The sequence below is a fragment of the Cygnus olor genome, chromosome 15 (genome assembly GCF_009769625.2).
Source record: "Cygnus olor isolate bCygOlo1 chromosome 15, bCygOlo1.pri.v2, whole genome shotgun sequence".
Classification (NCBI taxonomy): Eukaryota; Metazoa; Chordata; class Aves; order Anseriformes; family Anatidae; genus Cygnus; species Cygnus olor.
Genome location: NC_049183.1, coordinates 6,452,175 through 6,472,149, shown reverse-complemented (window position 1 = coordinate 6,472,149; position 19,975 = coordinate 6,452,175). Strand labels below are relative to the sequence as shown.

General features: G+C 46.9%; 1 protein-coding gene across 4 annotated transcripts in view; it reads right to left on the bottom strand.

Annotated features, from left to right (window-relative positions):
• MGRN1 (mahogunin ring finger 1) overlaps positions 1 to 19,975 on the bottom strand; it is a 56,816-nt gene that overhangs the window by 30,337 nt on the left and 6,504 nt on the right. For all 4 annotated transcript variants that reach the window (XM_040575324.1, XM_040575323.1, XM_040575322.1 and 1 more), the window contains exons 2-4: positions 18,817 to 18,935; positions 16,272 to 16,360; positions 11,322 to 11,468 (exon numbers count right to left, since the gene is read on the bottom strand). In XM_040575324.1, coding sequence (XP_040431258.1) covers positions 11,322 to 11,468; positions 16,272 to 16,360; positions 18,817 to 18,935 — 355 coding nt within the window. The remainder of the gene's footprint in view (positions 1 to 11,321; positions 11,469 to 16,271; positions 16,361 to 18,816; positions 18,936 to 19,975) is intronic.

The window sequence follows — 19,975 nt, the reverse complement described above, 5'->3', positions numbered from 1 at the left end:
GCTGGGCGGCTGCAAGCCTGAAGCCTTGTTGACTGTTCAAACCTGACTGCCGCTGTTTGGGACCAACCAGTCAGCCCGGGGACAGGCTACAGGGACGGGCGTCGCATTAGAACCAGGAATCCTATGTTGAGTTTTTCCTTAATTCGACTGGGATATCACAGAGGACAACAGCAGAGGGGAATCAAGGCATTGCTTTGCTGCGGCCTGTTCAGTATGAAGCCCTGTTGAGCAGAGCAGTTAGCAGAGCATGCACAAAGGCAAAGAAAAGAGAATCCTCGCTTGTAAAACAGGATTCTGTACTCTTGAGGACGTTCAGCTGTTCTGAAATACAGACACAGCTCACAAACCACCAGCTATGTAAGCAAAGGTTGGCAAGCTCCGAGTTGCTTCAGCCTAACCACACTTCGTAGAGGAGTGCAGCACACCAGAAGAGGATAGCAATACAAAGCTTTTCTGCCTCAGAGGTAATACCTCCTGGTTTCTGTAAGCAAGGAGCAAGAGCTGGGCAGCTCACTACCAGAGGTGGTGAAGCCACAGGAGAAGCTCAAGGTGCACGGTCAGCCAAGAGCTGCAGAGCTGAGCGTCACACCTGAGACCGTCTGCCTTAAAGAAAAGACCGAGCGGGAGGACAACAAAGATGACCACAGCAGACACACCTGAGCCTCAAAACTACAAAAGAAGCTATGGAAAGTTTACACTCAAGAGCGTGGATGATGTAACAGGATCAGTGCATGTGCAGAGAGAATGTAATGGGAGAGACAACCACAGTCACCAGTGGCTGGAGGACAAGGTGCAGCAGCAGCTGCCCCTGCTTCCTGCCAAAACTATTTTATGCATGTTTTCTCTCTTGCTTTCAGAACTTAACCTCCCTAAATCTCCTCCTCAGTAACATGGCTGTGGGGCTGCAAGGTATACTTGGTTGCTTTTTAAATGCACTTTTAGCACCCCAGCCACTGCGCTCCCCTCCCCAAGCAGGATGGAAAGGCAAGGCACATTCTCAGGACCCAGCTGATGCAGAGGCCAAAGGAACCCCGCTCCTACATCCACCCAGCTTGGCTTGGGGGGACAGGCTCCCAGCACCCATACCCCTGCCAGTTATGGGCCTCCCTACCTGATGTCAGAGTGCAGGAGCCCCCAGGGGTGGCTGGCTGCCCTCCAGGGCTCAGGCCAGCATCATCCAATCCAGAGATTTAAAGCGCAATGATTAAGATTCATTTGGCAGCTGAAGTTATAAGAACCTGAATACCAGTAGATGATGAATACTTATTAATTCCTCTCATATCCAAGAGGAAAATCCAGGCTCCCCACTGTCACGATCTGCTGCATTTCCCTGGAAGCTAGTGTAGTTCCAGCACCCTCTGAGGATCCAAGAGGCAATGGTCTTCCAGGCTTATCAAGTGTCACAAGATCCATGTTAAATTCTAAAAGGCCATGATGAAGACCAGGATCACCATGTGCACTGTTCTTCCTGCCAAGGTAGGTGCGCTGTTATTTATGACAATACCTTACCCTCAAAGACTTTTGAACGGCACTAAAATTGTGCTGCTTTACTAGGAGGTCTCACTCCATCCTTTGCATTTAAAGCACAGTGTGGGAGAGATCAGAACGACAGATCTTTTATGTGTGAATTACAGAGCGAGCGATTGAGTGAAGTTTTATTTACTGAGTTGTCAAGCACAATGAATAGAGTAAGCCTGTATCTGGCTCCTTTTGTGGCTCTCTCAAAGCTTCCCAGCTCTGCAGAGAGGCACAATTCTCCCTGTGCAGCTGGGAAGGCAGGGGATGGAAAAAGGGCTTATCTACGGTGACAGCAAGTCAGGAACGTACTGGAACTGAAGTGCACAGGAGGAGCAAGTGGTCAGAAATGGCCTGGATGGCATGCTCTGCAGCAGCACTGGGAAAAGGGCGTAAATATGCTCGTGGCAAGTGCCACAAAGGCAGGAGGACCTGCACTTAACAGCTCCAGAAGCCCAAAACAGTATATCTGAGGAAAACAAGCAACACTGCCCAGGGAGAATGGGGTAGAACAATACTAGCAGAGATCTCTGCTTGCCCACGCCACAACTACAAAGGATCGACCTAATGAGAAAATCCACCCATCTGCCTTTTTCACTTCAGGGAGGTATTAGGAAAAAGTCCCATAGCTCACATTAGGCTGGCAATGAAGAACGTTTTAGTATCTTCTCATCTGGACAGTTTCCCGCACCAGGCAGAAACCTCCTCCAAGTTGAGAGCATGCAATGGGTCCCTACTGAGAACAATCACAGAAGTCTTAGCAGAAATGGGGTCAGATAAGGCTCTCACCAAATATTTAACAGAAAACCAGATCACAATCAAGAGATGTAGGAGCTGCTGAGATAAGACACAGCCCCTTCAGAAATACTGATTAAAAGGCTCTCAAAGTACCTAAGAATATGCCAACTCTGACATCTCTCCAGATCACTCATGTTGCTCGCCACAGAGAGCATGCCTGCTGAAAAAAAGTATTTGTAATTCATGTTCTGCTGGCACGCGTTGCTCTAAGTCCTTGAGAAAGGACATAACCCAGGTACACAGATTTCCTGAGCTGAAGAGCATCACAAAAATATCAAGGAAGCTTCCCCAAGTGAACCAAGTGGGATTTCTGCCTTGGAAATTTTTACTGTCTGGTCCACACTGCCAAAAAGCATGTCAGCCTTGGATCTGAACACTCAGACCGAATGCCTGGAGACCTGCAACCAGCAGCCAGTGGTGTATTCGCAAGTCTTCTCTCCCCTGCCTTTGCTGCTGTGAGCTTACAGCAAGCAAGAGTGAATAAGCTCTGTAGAGCCAAGGAGACGTGACAGAAAGGCAACGTGTATTAATTATAAAGGATGCCAGAGAAGAAATGCACTGCCTTTCCCTGCATAAGGGCTGAAATCAGAACATCTGGCTGCAGTTTTTCAGACTGCACCAGGACAGCTCACGGTCCAGAAGGGAGACCTAACAAAACCGCCTTGCGGTCGCTGGCAGCTCAGAACAATGAAGAAGTGGGATTTGTCCCATTAGATCAGTTCCGAACAGAAATCCCAGTCCGTACTTTTTTAAACCTGTTTGTTTGCTCGGATACCGCTGACAGCTGTGAGAATCACCAACAATGCGAGGTACCACACGGCTGGCTGCAGCAGCAACCCCCAGCTTTGTCCTCAGGATTCATGCATCTCACCTCCTTCTGTAAACTCTTTGACACATCTTTACTCCCACAGAGCAAAACTTACACCTCATGTTGACTGCTTCCTCCCCCTTCCAAACCCTTCCAGCCCCCCAAACCAGCTATATAACAGAACCAGCAGACGAGATGCTGCAGCACAGGGATTTTGAAAGAACAGGAAATAAATTAAAATTATTTCCCAAGTCTCACTCCTCCACTATCAGCTGAGAAGCACTCACCGCCTGCAAGGAGAAGCTCAGCCTGTGGCTCAAGCAGCTTCTCCCCAGACTCAGTCCAGGCTTGCTGCTGGGCACCTTAATTAGCTCCCAAACCATCAGGGGCATGCTGGTGCTTGGGAACCTGCTGAGCTGAGCTAAGCCTCTGTTGCCACAGGCTCACTGGAAGCGCAAAAAGAACGCGTCCGGGAGCTTCTCCCTCTCGCTCATCCCTAGAGTGGCACCCGGGGAAGTTTTCAGCAGGTCACCAGCCCCAACTCCCCCAGGCTTCTTCACTTCTTCACGCTCAGCTCCACCTGGCGCTGTGGCTGCCTCGGACTGTCAAAAGATGGTTCCTGCTACAAGCGTGCTGGGACCGTGGACCGAGAAGCACCGAGCAAGGACCCTGGCCAACTTGCCTCAGTCGTGCACAGCGCTGTCCAGTCCCCTTTCCTCAGAGGAAAGCATTCAAGGAAAAGCAGGATGCAAGTAGCACCATGGCCCCAAGGTACTATTTCTGATTACTAACAGCTGCGAGATAGCCTGCACTTGGACAAGCCTCTCAACAAGACAACAGTCCTCTTTCTTCAGCGCAGCTATGCACGTTGCTTGGCAATTTGCAGAGAAGTGAAGACAAACCGGAGTTACTGAGGAGCAGCACAGGAGCTTTAGAAGGAACTCAGGAACCAGCTCTTCCACTGCTGCAGGCTGTGGCTGCCTGGCAGGCTCCACGTCCTCATACAAGTGACGAGGAGGGAGCCAGTCATGTTCTGCTGATGTTCAAAGGGGCCAGGAGTTGATGTGGAACAAGCACATTGGCGCCTCTCTCTTCCACCTGCACATCTCCTGTTTTGGGACAGGATCTGACAGGTCAGCTTTTGGGGAAGAAGGAAGTTGAACAAGCGTCCCGAATAATGCAAAGTGATTTTTTATTGATAAAAGAAACACTAACAAAATGTAAGAAGGACATAGACCCAGGTCTCAGTCAGAGTTAGGCAAGATCCAGCCCAAAGGAGCTCCCACACAGTTTGGAAGTTAATCAGGTGCTCAGCTGGTGTGCTACAGTCACTGCCACACATGCTCTCTCCTCCTCCCCAGCTCCACCCAGGATTAAACTTCCACTCCAGGCCGGGAAGAAACAAACACCTTACCGTGCAACTGAAACCTCGCCATCCACATCCTGTTCCAGCACCTGCAGACATCCAGCTTCAGCTGCTGAGCTTACTGTAGGGAGAGCTGCACTCACGACTCTAACCAGGCTTCAAAGCTGGTACTTACACAACAGCTACAGAGAGAGGCACAAAGGCCAGAACTCTTATTAAAGACAGAGGGTTTCTCTGTTCAATGAAATCTATAGAATTTAGCTTTCCAACATGTGAACTTTGTACACTACAGTCCCTTGGGGACTGGTGTCTGCATGGATCAAAGCAGGCTTTGGCTGTAAAAGCTTGTGCCTAGCAGAAAACAGCACTTGCCTCTGATTTCTTCACACAGAAGAAATCTCTCTGCACAAAGAATTCATATTAATCACCACAGTCACCAGCCAAAAACAGCAAGAGCACCTTTCAAAGGCCCTGAATAGACAGAGGCTATTAAATAACCAAAGGAATATGAGTGCCGCTGTCTCTCCTACACAAGCTTTAGTGAAAACAGCCATGTGCTGAGCTACACATTTCACTTGGATTTCATTTTGTGAACCAACTATTCAAATCTCTACACGCAGACGAAATACATAATCTATTGCAGTGTCATGTCCACTGTCAGCTTTAAAGACTGTGGTAGGATGTTAGTAATGTGTAGCAGGCATTGTAAAACAAACAAGGAAATGGGATTTTAAAAATTCCAGTACACCCATTTGTGCATCAGCAACACAAACAGCACAGTCCTAAAAAAGGGCAAGGTCTGACAGAGCTAAACTGGACTGTTTTCATTGCGTTGTCTCTTTATAATGAAGAAACGGAGTTTGGCAACATTATTAGGACACAAAAGAGTATCTTTTCTGCCCAAAGAGGAAACTCTTTGTCATAAGAATGGACTGCAAAACTCAGATCTCTCACGTCATATTTATCATCAGCTCCTGATCTGCCTGGATTGTTCATGTCTTCAGAGCTGGCTGTTTTAAGTGCTTCCAGCTACAGGGCTGGTTTGACTTCTTCCCCTGAGGAAATAACCACTGCTGTCATGTTTCAACTGCACAATTCTTCCTGCTAGTCAGCAGGATACCTACAGCTGGAAAATTCCTGGGGGCTCTCCCAGGAACAGCCTAATAGCGTGCACATCAGGGCTTCTGCCAGAAATGGAAAGGATGAGTTCAGCAAGCACATACAAAAAGAATATGAACGCCTCTGTAGCCTGCTCCAAAAAACATACCTGTCTCCTAAAACCAATCTGAGGGTATGAACACACGAATCATTCACTGCAGGAAAAGGCAAGCTATGATCTGGAATTCCTTCAACTAACTGTTCTCTAGGAACTGCTGAGAAGTACTGTTAGCCCTGCCATGACAATGCAATAGAGCCTCCTCTCATTTATCTGGGGGAAATTACAGGCTTAGCAAGTAGCTGATATACAGCTTCCACACCTGCATGCTCATGCCTCCCATACGCTAAGGCAGAGATTCTTACACCTTTTAGCCCACCCTGGTCACCCTTTGCCTAGCTCCTGCAGGCACACCTCCTCTGGCCTGCCCAAAACCTGTGCCCCAGAGTTCACCAAGCAGATCAAACCCAATCATTCACTAATCCCCCATCCCTAAAATATCCTTCTGACTCGACATCCCAGGTCCTCTCTCCCGCCCCAAACGTCTTGCCAGGGACCCCATCTCTGCCCAGCTCACTCCCTGCAGCACAGGCCACAAGTCTCCAGAACTGCATCATCCCAAATGCCATCGTTAGTCTCCTCCATTTGCTTCCCCCCAGGAGTTATTTCTCCATTTCAAGGCTCGCCTTGTGAGAGCCCACTCCTTGATCTACCTTGGCCAAGTGGCCTTCATGCTACTGGCACCAGCTGAGCCAGCAGCATCCTCAAGTCTCCTCAAACTCCTTGTCCAGGAACACTGCAATAATCCATTAAGTCTTTTGCGTGAGATGGCTGAACCCCTCCACCAGAGGGGCAGAGCTGCCTCTCTGACTAGAAAACCCAGTTAGTGTCACAGATTCTGACAGGAAATTTGTTTGTAAGATGGTTTTGAAGGTGACAGGTACTGTTTTGCCTCAATGCCACTGAGCCTTGTCCTCATGGGTGAGCAGTCAAGCAGTCACCATGGTGTCCCCAGCCAAGCTCTTCTCTACTTTCTACCCAGCTGCAGGGAAGCTGAAGCCAAAGAAAAGGACAAACTGAGAAACATCACACTCTCCGAGGCAGCCAGATTACAGACTAGCTCCCCAAGAGCACACCCACCGCTAACCAAAGATGAGGGTGGATCCCCAGGGAAGACTGTGCTAAAGCACGTTGGCGGGACTGCCATAGGAAACACAAGCAAAGCAGGCCAATCTGACAACTTCCCAAACCAAAGACAATGGAAACAACCACAAAAATAAATAAAACTAAGGATAACAGGGGTCTTGAGCTGTTCAGAAGCAGATCACCACAAATTCCCTGCCATTAAAAAGGCTCCAGACACAGATAGATCTGGTCTCTGTTATCTTTTGGGTCATGCACCCACTGGTCCTCTGAGAACTAACGTGTTTTCATATAAAGAGTCTTTGAGCTCACCCCAACTAGGCAAAGATATTTAGATGGGCAAAGCAGCAGTCCCTTCCAGATTTAAACTAATTCCCATGTTGTCCAAGAGGCTTCTACAGATACCTCCCCTAGCACCAGAAAGTACTGGACATCTTTCCACAGGAATACGGCCACACATTGTCTACACAGAGGTGTAGATAGCTTTACAACCACGAACAGCCACGTGTATGCTTTCTCCACACTTTACTGTTCAACTATGGCCCCGCAGTGGTGACAATTCAGCTCCCTGTGAAATTCAGAGTTCAACGGTTCAGGACAAGAGGACAGTGGTTGGGAGCTACATGTTACCAAGATCTTGGCTGGGAAACAGCGTAGCTGAACACATCTCTGGGAGTCTGCTGAATGCTCTTTGAGACAGGTCAGTACAGGCAGCGCAGGCCCATCCTGAGAAAGCCAGCAGCTTTTAAACGGAGCCCAAGCAATTCTAGGAGGAAGCTTCCTGGACTGCAGAAACACTTCCCTTTGGTCACAGCTAGCTAACCATAAAGGTAGGCCTACAAAACACAGGCAATGCAGGTGCCATGGCTCCAAGATGAGCAGAGGCTCGTCAACAAGCAGTGCCCCTGCTCACCGAGAACCACCTCCTCTCCCAGCCCTCCTCCCACGCCAAATTGCATGAACACAACAACGTTCCCAGCAGGAGTTTCACAGGAGCAGGAGTGCTGATGCTATCAGGATCCCGGATGCTATCAGGTTCAGCAGTTCTTGCAGCAGAGAAGCAAGAATAACTTGTTTAGCACTTCTAAGGAGCCATGCTGCAGGCCAGGGACTAGGAGGAAATTTCTGCTTTAGACAACGGTCCAGAAAGTTTCTCCCATTTTAGGAACTAGCATCAATTCAGGAAAGTGGAAAAAAAAAAAGTGTTTTATTTTAAAGAGAGTCTTCTTCACAAGCACTGGACACAGCAATAAAGTTTAGAATTTATACACAGTGCAGCTTTCGCACATGCTTGTTCCTTAAATGTAGGTGTTAGCACCAAAAGAAAAGGAGAAAAAGGGAAAACTACCACCCCACGCAGGGGGAAGCTGCATTCCCGTTAATGCACTAAAAATGCACTTAGAGCTCTAAGAATGCAGCCCAATTTTTTTTTTCCACTAGAACTTGAAAATAATAAATCAAAGTAATTATAGCACTGCCCTTTCAGAATTGCTTTGCAAAGCTGAAATCAGAGCTTCAAAAGGTTTGGTTTTTTTTTTTTTTACTAGCAGCCAGCAAATCCAGAGAAGCAGAGATGCCTACTTCGGGCAGCTGCACTAGCCCCAAGACGTGCTTCATGAGCCACCTCCACATGGAAAAATTGCCTGGGTTGAATTAAAGCAGCTTATAAAGTCTTTGTATCTCACTTCCCCCAGCCCTTATTACCTACACATCTGCATGAAATCAGGATCATGCCTTCCAAAAAGTTCACTGGCTTCTGGTGCAGCCCCCCACGCCCCATTCTTATGTAACATTTATCATCCAAGAACTCCAGAGCAGAAACAGCCAGTTCATTACTCCTATACTATGGGGAAATCAAAGTATAGCTTATTAAATAAAAGGCCGGCAGTGGAAGCAAGAGCGGAATCCAAGTGCTTTGACTTTCAACACAAAGGTTTTGTGCACTGGGGACTGCTCCCACCCTAACAGGGCAGCTCAGTATCGTCAGCCCCGTTTAGTTAGCAAGGAACAACGTCCGACCACAGATCCTGGTTTCGTGCAGAGGTAGGCAGGGTTCATGAACAAAGGCTTCTCCTCCATCATCTGAACAGAGATCCATCTTCTGGTGAACCATGGACAGGGTGGATTAGAAACTTTGTATTTTCAAAAATATTTTTCTCTGAAGTTGACAGTTATGTTAACTTTCAGAAACTCCATCCAGGAATTAAATTTAAAAAGCAATTAGGTATGTTAGCTGCATAAGCTTTAAAGAACGGACAACAGAACTGGGGGCAGCCACTAGCTTAGTGCATGGTATGAAATTTCAGTAAAACACATTCTTAAGTGAACCAGAAACTGTGTTTTCCACCTCCAATCAACCGATCGAGTTCTGAGAGGAGAGAGCTACTAGTTACAGAAGTGAAAACACAGTCCAGAAACAATTAGTTCTATACCATAATAGCTTAATGGAATTATTACAGCTATTATTAAAGGCAAAACTTGTCTTAATAGCCTTTTGAAAGTCCAATGCAGAGCAGTTAAACCAACAAGAATGGTAAAGTGCTGGTCTTGGGTGATAAACTTGTACTTCCCACCCAAGCACAGCTTGGTTAAAAAACAAAACTAAAAACCACGTTTTTCTTTTAGAATAGCATTCTAACACAAGAAAATGTAAAACCAAGAGTCTGAAAGAATAAATTCAAAACTATATGCATATTCTTTCTAGACTTACAGTCTTCATAAAATATAGTACAAAGTTTGATCTGAAGCTTACACTGAGTTGTAAATGCAAATGTTTCATTGTTACTGATCAGTGGCAAGCAAATTTTCATTTGGGATAAACTAACAAATGAGTATGCAAAACAAGATTGAAATAAATCAGCAAGGCTTGTTTTAGATCACTTCAGCCATGCCTGAAGTTTGACAACATAAATACATCCACCCTGGCCACAGAGGCCCTCAGCTCTCCCCACTAGCCCATAGATGGTTTCCTTCTTATTTCAAAGCACAAGGAATGCTCTGCAGGGCAACACAAGGGAAACTGGTCGCCTGTCCACGTTGTACCTGTATTAGGAAAAGAGGACTTCAATCTCCAAGGCTGCCATTCCAACACTTCACTAGCACTAAATTCACAGGAAACCTAAGGACCTAAGAGACAGAACATGGAAACTTTATCAGGATTTCTAAGGTACCCATGCATTATGCTGATGCTGCAATTCAGCTCTGCTCAGGAAAACCTGGATCTAAACAGAAAAGGTTTTCTGAGTTTGGTGAGAGATATTTTTCAAGCACTTAGAAAGAGCTAATTCACTACCTTCCCCAAAATAAAGGCAGCCACAGGCTTCAACGGAAGAGAGGGGCCTAAACGAAAATCTTCGATCAGGATATCCTCCAGTTCGGAGGAATACACATCTGGATGGGAGCATTGGGCTTGTCTCACTTCTAAAACTACCTCTCTCATTGATCATTAGTGGGCTGTTTATACTCTGCATAAAGCATACAAGCCATTTTACGGTTTTCATACATATCTCCCTGCTGAAACCTCTGAAAATCACTTAAATAAAACTTGACCTTACCCCCAAATCAAGAGCACAACTGCAGAAGCCGTCAGCGCTGCGTGCACAGAGCTGCTGATCAGCCAAAAGCCTCTACTAGAAGCCAAGAGCTTCTGCAGCCTGAATCTTCCTTTACCCATAGAACAAGAAGAATTCTTTTGTCCTATGGTTATTGGAAGCCTGCAATTATGTACCAGCAGCTCAAGGATACCTACCACACATAAGGAAGAGTAAGTTTCAGCCACCTTAACCCTTAATACAGAGGGGAAAGTTTGTAGTCTTACTGGATACAGTGTTGATTGGAATGGTTTAAATGTGGTGATTTAGATAAAAAGGCTGGAAAATTTGTACATATGCATTACTAGAATGAAATATATGGGGAAGACTCCATTGACCACATTTGGACCGTTCTTTTTACAGCTACCCAAAACAGTCTGTACCTAGCAGGAAACATACAGACAGGGTTTCTGGGCAGTAAATCCTCCTAACAGCCATCTCTCAATAGCCTGTTTTGAGGTGGTCATTCACCCCAGAAGGGGCTTTAGGTGGGCCTCAATTCCACACAGACTTGCTATGTAAATGTCAGATAGAACTTCTCTTTGGTGGCCCAGATGCTCCCATCACAGGGAACACAAAAATCCAGTGACCTGAGTGATGTGGAAAAAACAGGTAGCATTTGAGGGGAAACGATGTTTGTTTGTTTGTTTAATTTCATAAATCATCTTGCTTACAAAGCATACAGCCATGAGTTCCTCACCTTTGTTGCACACAGAATGGTTTCCCCACACCCAAAAGACGAACCAAAAAGGGAACAAGAGAGAAAATTGGCTATGTGGGGGAAGGAAGTGAAAGCAATATTCAAAGCTATCAGAATATATAAAACAAAACTGAGATTTCACCTGTGGCAGCCTTGTCTCAATGGTGATTAACAAGAGATGTTAGACATGCTTATCACCCAAGAGCTCCTGTACCCCTCCACATGCCCACAAGCCCAGGACTTACACTGCCATGCCACCGACAAACTCCTCCGTAGCCTGGCAGTAGATTGTGATGGCAACACGGGCATCCGCATCGAACGTGAACTCCAGGCTGTACAGGACTTTCTGCTTCCCATTCTCCTCAGTAGGACTGTCAACATCATCTTTATACCTGAAAGACAACGCCAGAGGATTAAAACATAAGGCATTCATTAGTGACGAAGTTCACTCTGAAAATCAGGACAAAAGTACTCCAATCTAGGTGTCCTGGGCAGGCAAGACATCATGGGCTTCTACAGTGCCCAAGAGATTTCCATTCTTTCCTCTGAGGAGACTTCTTCCGAGATTTGTCCAAAGTTATTATGACAGGTATTAAGTTATTTGTCCAAAGTGAATTACGCAGAGATGATGTTGAGGGATCTTACCCAGTCTTACAGCCACGGAAAGAGCCAAGGTGACCTACTGAACATCAGCCGTCAGGAGAAGAAACATGCATGACTGAAGCTTACATACGTTTATTATATAAATAAAAATTAAACATCCGGCTGCAAAACAGATGCATGATAACCAAATTCAAAAATTAGTTTACACGGTATTTCAATAAACATAAGAGGAGTCATAACTTGGATTTGGGCTACTGGACAGCTGGATCCTACTGTGCGACGGCTGATCACCACCACAGATTACTCCTTCTCCCTGCCCCAGTAAAACAGGTGGTATGAAGCACACAGGCTCCAGGGCAGCGAGGTACGGCACCGGATGAGCAGTGAGCTATGGCATGCCAACGGCCAGGGAGACCAACAGGTCCTGGAACAAGCAGCAAACGCAACGTACCACGTGGAGAGCTCCCCGCCCCTGAGCACTGCGTGACAGGGGGAGGATGTGATTCACTGGCAGAGCAGAAGCAGATTCTTAAATGTAAGTTCAAATCCCACCGTAACCCTACAACTTCAGGTACCACAGTTAGTTCGTGTGCTGTGCAGGAATGGTGAACGCAGCAGGTTGGCTTTGAGGAGCGTACAACAATACTGCTTTGTTGCCCAGTCCCACTGTCCATCGGTGGCAGCTTCACTGCCAGGATGCCTGGGTCAAAGCCAGGCAGCTGAACTACTCAGAAGAAGCTTGGCACCATCCCTGACTTCACAGTATCAGTCAGCCTCTCCCTTCATTAAAGAGCCTCCACAAACATGCTGCACTGATGAAAATAGCCAGAAATGGGCTAGGCATACCTCCATAATTCAATTCAAAAATTGTCAAGGGAATCCGTATTTACCAAGTTCACTGAGATGTAATAACCGCTGCCTAATTAAGAGGGTTCCAGCATGAATTTTACTTAATGTGCTGAACAAGAATGAAATGTTCAGCTCCAGCAAATTAATACAGAAGGTGCAAAATAAAGTTTAAGAGCCATATAATCAAATGCCTTACGTAAACACTTGTAACAACGTGACCTCAATGAATCAGTATCACTAGGGCATACACTTGCATTCCTGTCTGAAGGGGCTGGAGAGCTCAAAACAAGACTTTTGCCAGACATTCACCTAGGTCAGAATGGTAAATCAAGCTGGAATATAGCCAACATGCTAGTATAAAAAAAAGACAAAACCCAAGAACTGGTAGTCTAAACATCTGCAGCAGCCAAGATAAAACAGCCAGTTATAGAATAAGGTTATTCTCACGGAAGCAAGCAGCATTCAGAGAATAAAATCATGGCACTTCAAGGATGTACACAAGAAACACTCTAGCCAGCAGTGCAGGTTTTCATAGGAAACACAGAGTGCAGCTTCAACATTTTGAGCTGGATCAACCCAAGAAGACAGAAGGCAACAAACCACCCACGAGTGTTGCGCGTGTCCAGAGAAAGCAGCAGCACAAGCTGCAAATTACCTCTTTCTCCACTGCCCTCCTCTGATCCAAGGCAGGCAGCAAAGGGCAAGAGGAGCAGATCTCCAGAAGTAGGGTAGGGGAGAACCAGCAACTGTTGCAGGCAGCCACTGATGACAGTTAGCTCATAGACCTTTTCTCATCGCACACATCGGTAGGAAGGCATAAGTTACAGATGAATAACAGGTCTAAATACCCAGGACAGCCTCAAATAACAAAGCAGGAGACCTGGGGGAGGGCAGGTCCCACAAAAGCAACATGTCAATAGTAAAACCATTGGCTGTTTTGTCTTCTCAGGGAAATCATAAAGAGCATACAGATCCTCAGACCACTCTCCTGCTCCCAGCTTCACCTCTGCACCTTCTTGCCAGCATTCAGAACATTCTCCCACACTTTCAAGGAGAAAATGGGTGAAACCTAGACTAGAACAGATCTGGTGCCCTGGATAACCCCTGAGTGCTGACTGTAACCGAGTACCTGGTGAGAAGTCTGCTGTAGGCTGCATCTGCTGCAAAGCAGTAGAGCCAGAGCCCTGTCTGCCTGGAGCAGCATCACCGGAGCAAGGGGCAAAGCACACGTCTGAACAGCGACAGCCACGGTAAGGTTGCATACACATCTTCCCATCATTCGTGCCTGGTGCTGGTGGTCAAGGAGAATGTCAGCCACCTAACAAGGACTTCAAGATTAAAAAGTTTGACCAACAACTTGGTAGACACGCAGTATAAATGTTAAGTACTGTGCGACTTAGCATGAGATATGTGCATAAATGGATTACATCAGTATCAGGGCAATCACCAAATGAACTGGCTGACGTCTCTGCGAGCATTCACATTGTTGTGCCATGATGACCTACTCCAAGTCCAAAGACCACACTGAAGAAGAGCGCAAGTCGGGATGCAACTGCTCCGGGAAACACACTGCCTCGTGAGCTGGCCTTCCTCCTGCAACTGGAAGTGCCTCCACTTTGGTGAGCCTGGACCAGCCCATCAGGTACTTCGGCTCTGAACGACAGCCTTCAAGCCAGGACCAAGAGGGGCACAAGACAGACACGAGACTATCTTTTACTGCCAGTGGTTAACAGCAAAACTTGTGCTACCCTCCTCTGAGGCTCCCAGAGCCTCATCCTGCTGGAAGTTAAGCACTCACACGAGGCATCAAAGACTCAGAACTTCAACACCAATATCCACAGGATTTTTGCTTCTCTCCAAAGCTGTTTTAAATATTCAGGATTTGGCAAGGCTCAGAATTTTGTCTGGTCAGAGCAGGGCAGAAAGCCAGGGTGAAAATTTCCTCATGTTCCTCCACAAAGCTCTGTACTCCAAATTAAGGATCAACACCCTGTTCAGACGTGATCAACGGATTTTCAGTTAAACACAAGCAGAACCTAATGGCTTGCAAGGACCAAATGGCTTGATAAACCATCAAAATCTACCTGGTACCTAAACCCTCAGCTCAACATTACTTTATTTGGTGAAGGAGGTGAAAATTTAACTGCTTCTGGAAAGAATCTCCAAGGTTTAACCACTGCTTGCCTATAAATCAAGATGGAGAGAGCACAAAGTGTCTTTACATGTACGGAGGGAGAAAGGAAAAGTCTCCAGTCCACATTACTGGAAAAGCACAAGACAGAATGTGCCCTTGCGGACTGGCAATTAAAATCCCATTCTGGGTCTACATTGTTATAAAATGAAATAGAATAATGGTGGTGGTGCTGTCGTCAGCACTAACACAGCAGCACAAGAGCCTGTGAGAGCCCACGAGGCTGAGAAAGAATCGACAGTACTGGGAATTACAGGGATGCAAACCCTGTCAGTGCAAAGACACTCTCAAGGTACCTGGACATTACATTCCGAACAGCCCAGGAGCTGCAGCTCTGCTTGGGAGGACAGGACGTGAAATCACAGAAAGCAAAGCGACAGAACTGCATGTACTACACCCGCCCAACTCCTCCATTCACAGCAAGCCCTCTCCCTTTGAAAAAAAAGCCACTTTCCCCTCGGCTTCCAACAGATGTTGTGCTGTGTATGCGGACGTTTGAAAGGAGAACGAAACGCCCTTTCCACAGCAAGTCCTGGGAGGAAAGGGAGACTTTTGTCTAGAGAAGTACTTCCCACCCTTTAGCTGAAAAAGCTGGACAGCATTCGGAGCAGTTCATCAGTGGTTACTTCTTCAGACACTCTCCCTTCTTTTCCTGTTCAATCAGTTTTGAAACCACTGGTATTTAAAAAAAAAAAAAAAAAGATAAAAACAAACTCATGTTTTGCGTTGTTACGACTCGAATTACTCTTGTTATGCCATGCTCTCAGAATCACCTTGGCTGAGAGCTGAAGCTGGCCCCCTGCCAGTACTCCAGCCCCGCGCCCGTAACACAGAATTCAGAGCGACTCGAGGACCTTTGAGAAATGCTTTGGCTGGCCACCTGCCCGGCCGCTCTGACCAAAACAAAGCACTGTGTGCTGGGCCCCTGTTCCGCAGCCATATGTTTGGAAGCGGGCAGCCCAAGGGCTGTGTTAACCATTGCACTTAACCCAGAGCTCACATTTTTGCTAGCGCTGCTTTACATCTCAGTGTTAAGCAGTGAAAGGTAACAGATCTCCAAGATTACCCAGACCTCCTTCCCCTGCTAATGGGACACAAGCCATTTAAACAAGTACATAACACTAGGACCAAACTTTAGCTTGGCAGCAGAAGAAACCTGAGGAAGTTTCACTCAAGACCAATCAGTCTTCCCAGCCAGTGACTTGCACCAGAAACAACTACTTTCTGGCTTGCACAACAATGCAGAAGGGAATCTGTCTGCAAGGTTTCTTGACCTGACTAATATCTTCCATTTGTGCTAATGATTCCAGGCAAAAACCAAGGTTTTGTTTACCACTCTAGTTTCTCCTGTAGACAGAGACCAGACACTGGCTCTCGCTAGAAATACAGATTACTGAAGTCCAGGGATAAGGAGCACATGAACTATATGAAAGCTCTCATGAAACAAAGATTTGGGATTCAGGTATTTGTTCAAAACCTTATCAAATGCAGTTTAGCCCCAGATACCAATCGCTGGGTTGAATGAAACAAAGAGTTCAGGCAAGAACAGTACCTCACAAGACGGAGAGAGTCTTTGCGGATATTCACCAAACTTCTCAGTGTCTTCACAGGCTCATGTGGAGCTGGAGTTACATAGGGAAACTGAAATAAAAATGCAAATAATTGTCTTATTATTGTACAATTGAAGGCAGCAGCATGCTACCTGACAAATAATTTACCCCAATCAAGAAACACCTTTAAGTGTGCTCAGTACAGCAGCAGCCACAAGGAACTGTAATAGAGAATTATATTTATGGATAAATAAAGCCTGTTTCAGAGTGAAAATTGTGCCCTGGCCCAGCAGTAGTTCAAACCAGGAGTACGTAGGGGCGCTTTCACAAGCTCTTTTTCTGCACTCTGAGTTTGCAGTCTAGAAAGCCTCGCTCTCACAAGCTTTTATTTAGCTTTTATTTCCACTAAAGAAATGACCTCCAGCTCGAGCAGAAGAAATGCGGCTTTCACGTGTGTTACAGCATGCAAACAGCGATGTGGCTGCTAATCAGCATGCAGAAGCTCTGGATTACCAGGGAGAACTCTTTTATTCTGAAACAATGAGGCAAATGTTCCAGGGGGGAAAAAAGAAAAAAAAAAGAGAGACAGGAATAGGGGGGTCTCAGTCTCTTTCACAGTCAAGAGACCTTCTCTCACAGATTGTCCTTTAAATACAGGAGGACATGGCTTCGGACTGGAATTCTCCACGCTGGTCACCGAACCCCCACGGAGGAGCGCGAGGAGAGCTGCGTGCTGCGGGGGACCACCACCCTCACAGCCGCACCTCCCGCCTGCTCGGGGCGCTCTGAGGCAGAAACGCGCGCTCACCCAGCTGCCAGGTCTGGCAGGTGCTCAGACTGGAAATGCAGGCACACTCCACCTCAGAGCAACAGCACGACACAAAGACAGAGCTCTGGGACGGGCTTTCAGGCTGGAGGTTACTCTGGACGCAACCAGCAGCCGCACGAGGGTTGTGGTCCCTCGACCACAGAGCTCCCAGGGCCCCGCAGCAGTGCAGAACTGTGTGGCTGATGTGGAGGAGAAGCATCGGGGACCACCGATACACCTGTCTCCTTAGAAATGAGGAATCTGCTGAAGAGGCAGACAAATGCTGCTCCTGCTGAGCTTTGGGGCAGCTCCAGGACACATCCCTTCAGCACTGTCCGCTCAGGTCTCAAAAACGTATCGGTGGGACGAGAAACAGAGCCTGAAAGGAAACGTGCTGGTTCCTGACCAACACGAGAATGCCACAGAAGATCCTGTGGCACAGCCACAAGCAGCAGAGAATTGACAGGGTTGCCTTTCACTTTCTTTGTGACCTGACTGCTCAACACTGTGGTCAGTGGCACTGCTGTAAGCAGAGCAGTCAAGACCTCAGTTATTCAAAAAAGAGAAATTGGCCCAGTTCCACAAAGTAGTTTTGCTGCTGCATGTTCGAGTGTTTTCTCTTGAAGATTAATCAGAGCTGCCAAAGGGCATTAACTTTCCACAGGCAAACTATATACCACGACAGCCTCCCTCTCTTAAGCCTATTTGGCAAACGTCCCACTGTGTTAATAGTATTCTCACCCACTCCCCTCTGAAGAAATGACGAAATTCAGTGCGAGGATGTCTGCAAGGAAACCCAGGCTGAGACATGCAGATAATTTAACTCTGAGACGCCAAGGTTAGTCCCTACAGCCACAGGCACACGGGATATTTAATTAACAGTTGTGTCTTCTGCCTTCACTGGAAGTCACAGAGCAAAGGAAAAGTGGTCAGCTTTTAATCGCTGTCCTGCACGGGTCCTGCACGCAGACAGCACAGGATATTTGGCGAGCATCCCCAAGCCTGCATAGCACTGTTACGCCCAGAAGAATTTCCATGTAAAGTCCCTCCTTCCTAATTCTGCTGCTCATCTGCACTTCCTGCTTAAACAGGGGCTCTCTGCATTCTCACTTGTCCTCCCCTGCGGAGCCCTCTGAAACAACCACGGTCTTGAGAAGAGGAGAAGACCGAGGGCACAGCCCTCGGATAACTCAGAAAGGAGAACGTGCTCCTCCCCGGTGCAAATTCAAACCATCAAGTCATCCTGCCTCAGTTTCCCCCAGCTGTAAAGCAGGATGATACTAAACTCCCTCTGAGCTCTACGAGCACGAATTAACTCATATTCACAGCTTTTGTGAAGATGAGAGCCATTACATCATTTTTTTCTTTTTCACGTTTTGAAGCTGCAGAAACATCTAGGAAAACAGCTGGCAAAGCAAGCAGCTCTTTTCCCTTTCCTCTCCGGCACTCAGAAAACCTCCAAATGGCTCCTACTCCGTCACCTTTTGGTTGTTTTTAAGCAGTTCTGAGATGCAAGAGAAACCTAAAGCATGACCCTTGCATAAAATCTCTACCTGTCCCTCACGACAGTGCTATTGCCTGCTCCCACAAAAGAACAAGCCAGGCGCTGGAGCAGGCAGCTTTCTCCAGTCTCGTAAGATATCTGCGAGCCCCAAAATACCTCCATGTTCCAACTGGGAAATCTGAAGAAGAGACTTCTGAGCAGAAAAGTGTAACATAGACAGAATATAGGAACTTGCCTGAACGGGTCTGTTCCCAAGGAAGTTTAGATCCATGTTCTCGCCAAAAAGGTAGCCCTCGGGGTGAGGGGTGTCAAACTTCTCGCCTCCCATAAAGAAGTGACTTGCAAAGTAGTTTCCTAGAAAAAAATAAAATAATAATAAACACCAGGGAACAGAAGGACTTGGACTTTATGATCCGCATGGGCCCCTTCCAACTCGGGATATTCTATGAAAAAATCTAAATGAATGCTTCCTGGAGAACAGCTGCTCTGTGCCATTTTCAATGCACAAGTATAACAGAGCACACGACACGAGAACACTTGCTAGATCTCCCCTTCCCTGTACTACTCAAGGCCACTGCCAACAGCAGAAGCAGAAAAAAATCACCCTAGAATAAATGATTACACAGAGAGCATTCTGCTCAACTTGTCTCCAGAACACAGACAGCTCTTCCCAAAACTTCTCAGTCCTGGTGAATCCTTCCCCGTTTTCCCAGCCCCCCAAGGAGCAGCAGCCTGCTCAGGGAAGGAAGGGGCTCCCTCCGGCTCTCTCCTGCACAGCCAGAGGAGCTCCTGCTGGGCATCTCCCAGGGCTAGAGCCGCACAAACCCTCTCCTGTGCCTGCTAGAGGCAACGTGCCTAGCTGCTGAATTTGACTAAACACAGGTAGCTCTGAATGCAGAACACGGACGTCTGGAAGAGAGAAGCCCTGGGACTGACGAAACCAAACCTCAGCTCTGAAAGCTTCACCACAGGTTCGTGCCGTTTACCTTTAAGCACTACGGTACAAATTTCAGGAGACGAGCGTGCAAAGGCCACTGGGATTCTGGAGCACAGAATTAACTAATTAGCTTTGCAAATTAACTCTGGAGCACAGAATTACCTGCAAAGTCACACCAAAGCCATTCGGATATACGGGAGCACATCTTCCAGATACAGCTTTCTTCCAGAAAGACTTTGGGAAAACACTTAAGTGTCAACTTTCTGGAGTTACATTTTCAGAGGGGTCAGTATCAGCAGAGCATGAAGAGGTTCCATCCAAGCCATTTTCCCCGAAGGGTTTTTTTGTTTGTTTGGTTGGTTGGCTGGTTTTTTGGGGGGGAGCCTTAAGGATTGAGCCAAACATGCACTCACTTCCCTAGGTGCAATGCACAGACAGCATAAAATTTGTTTTAAAA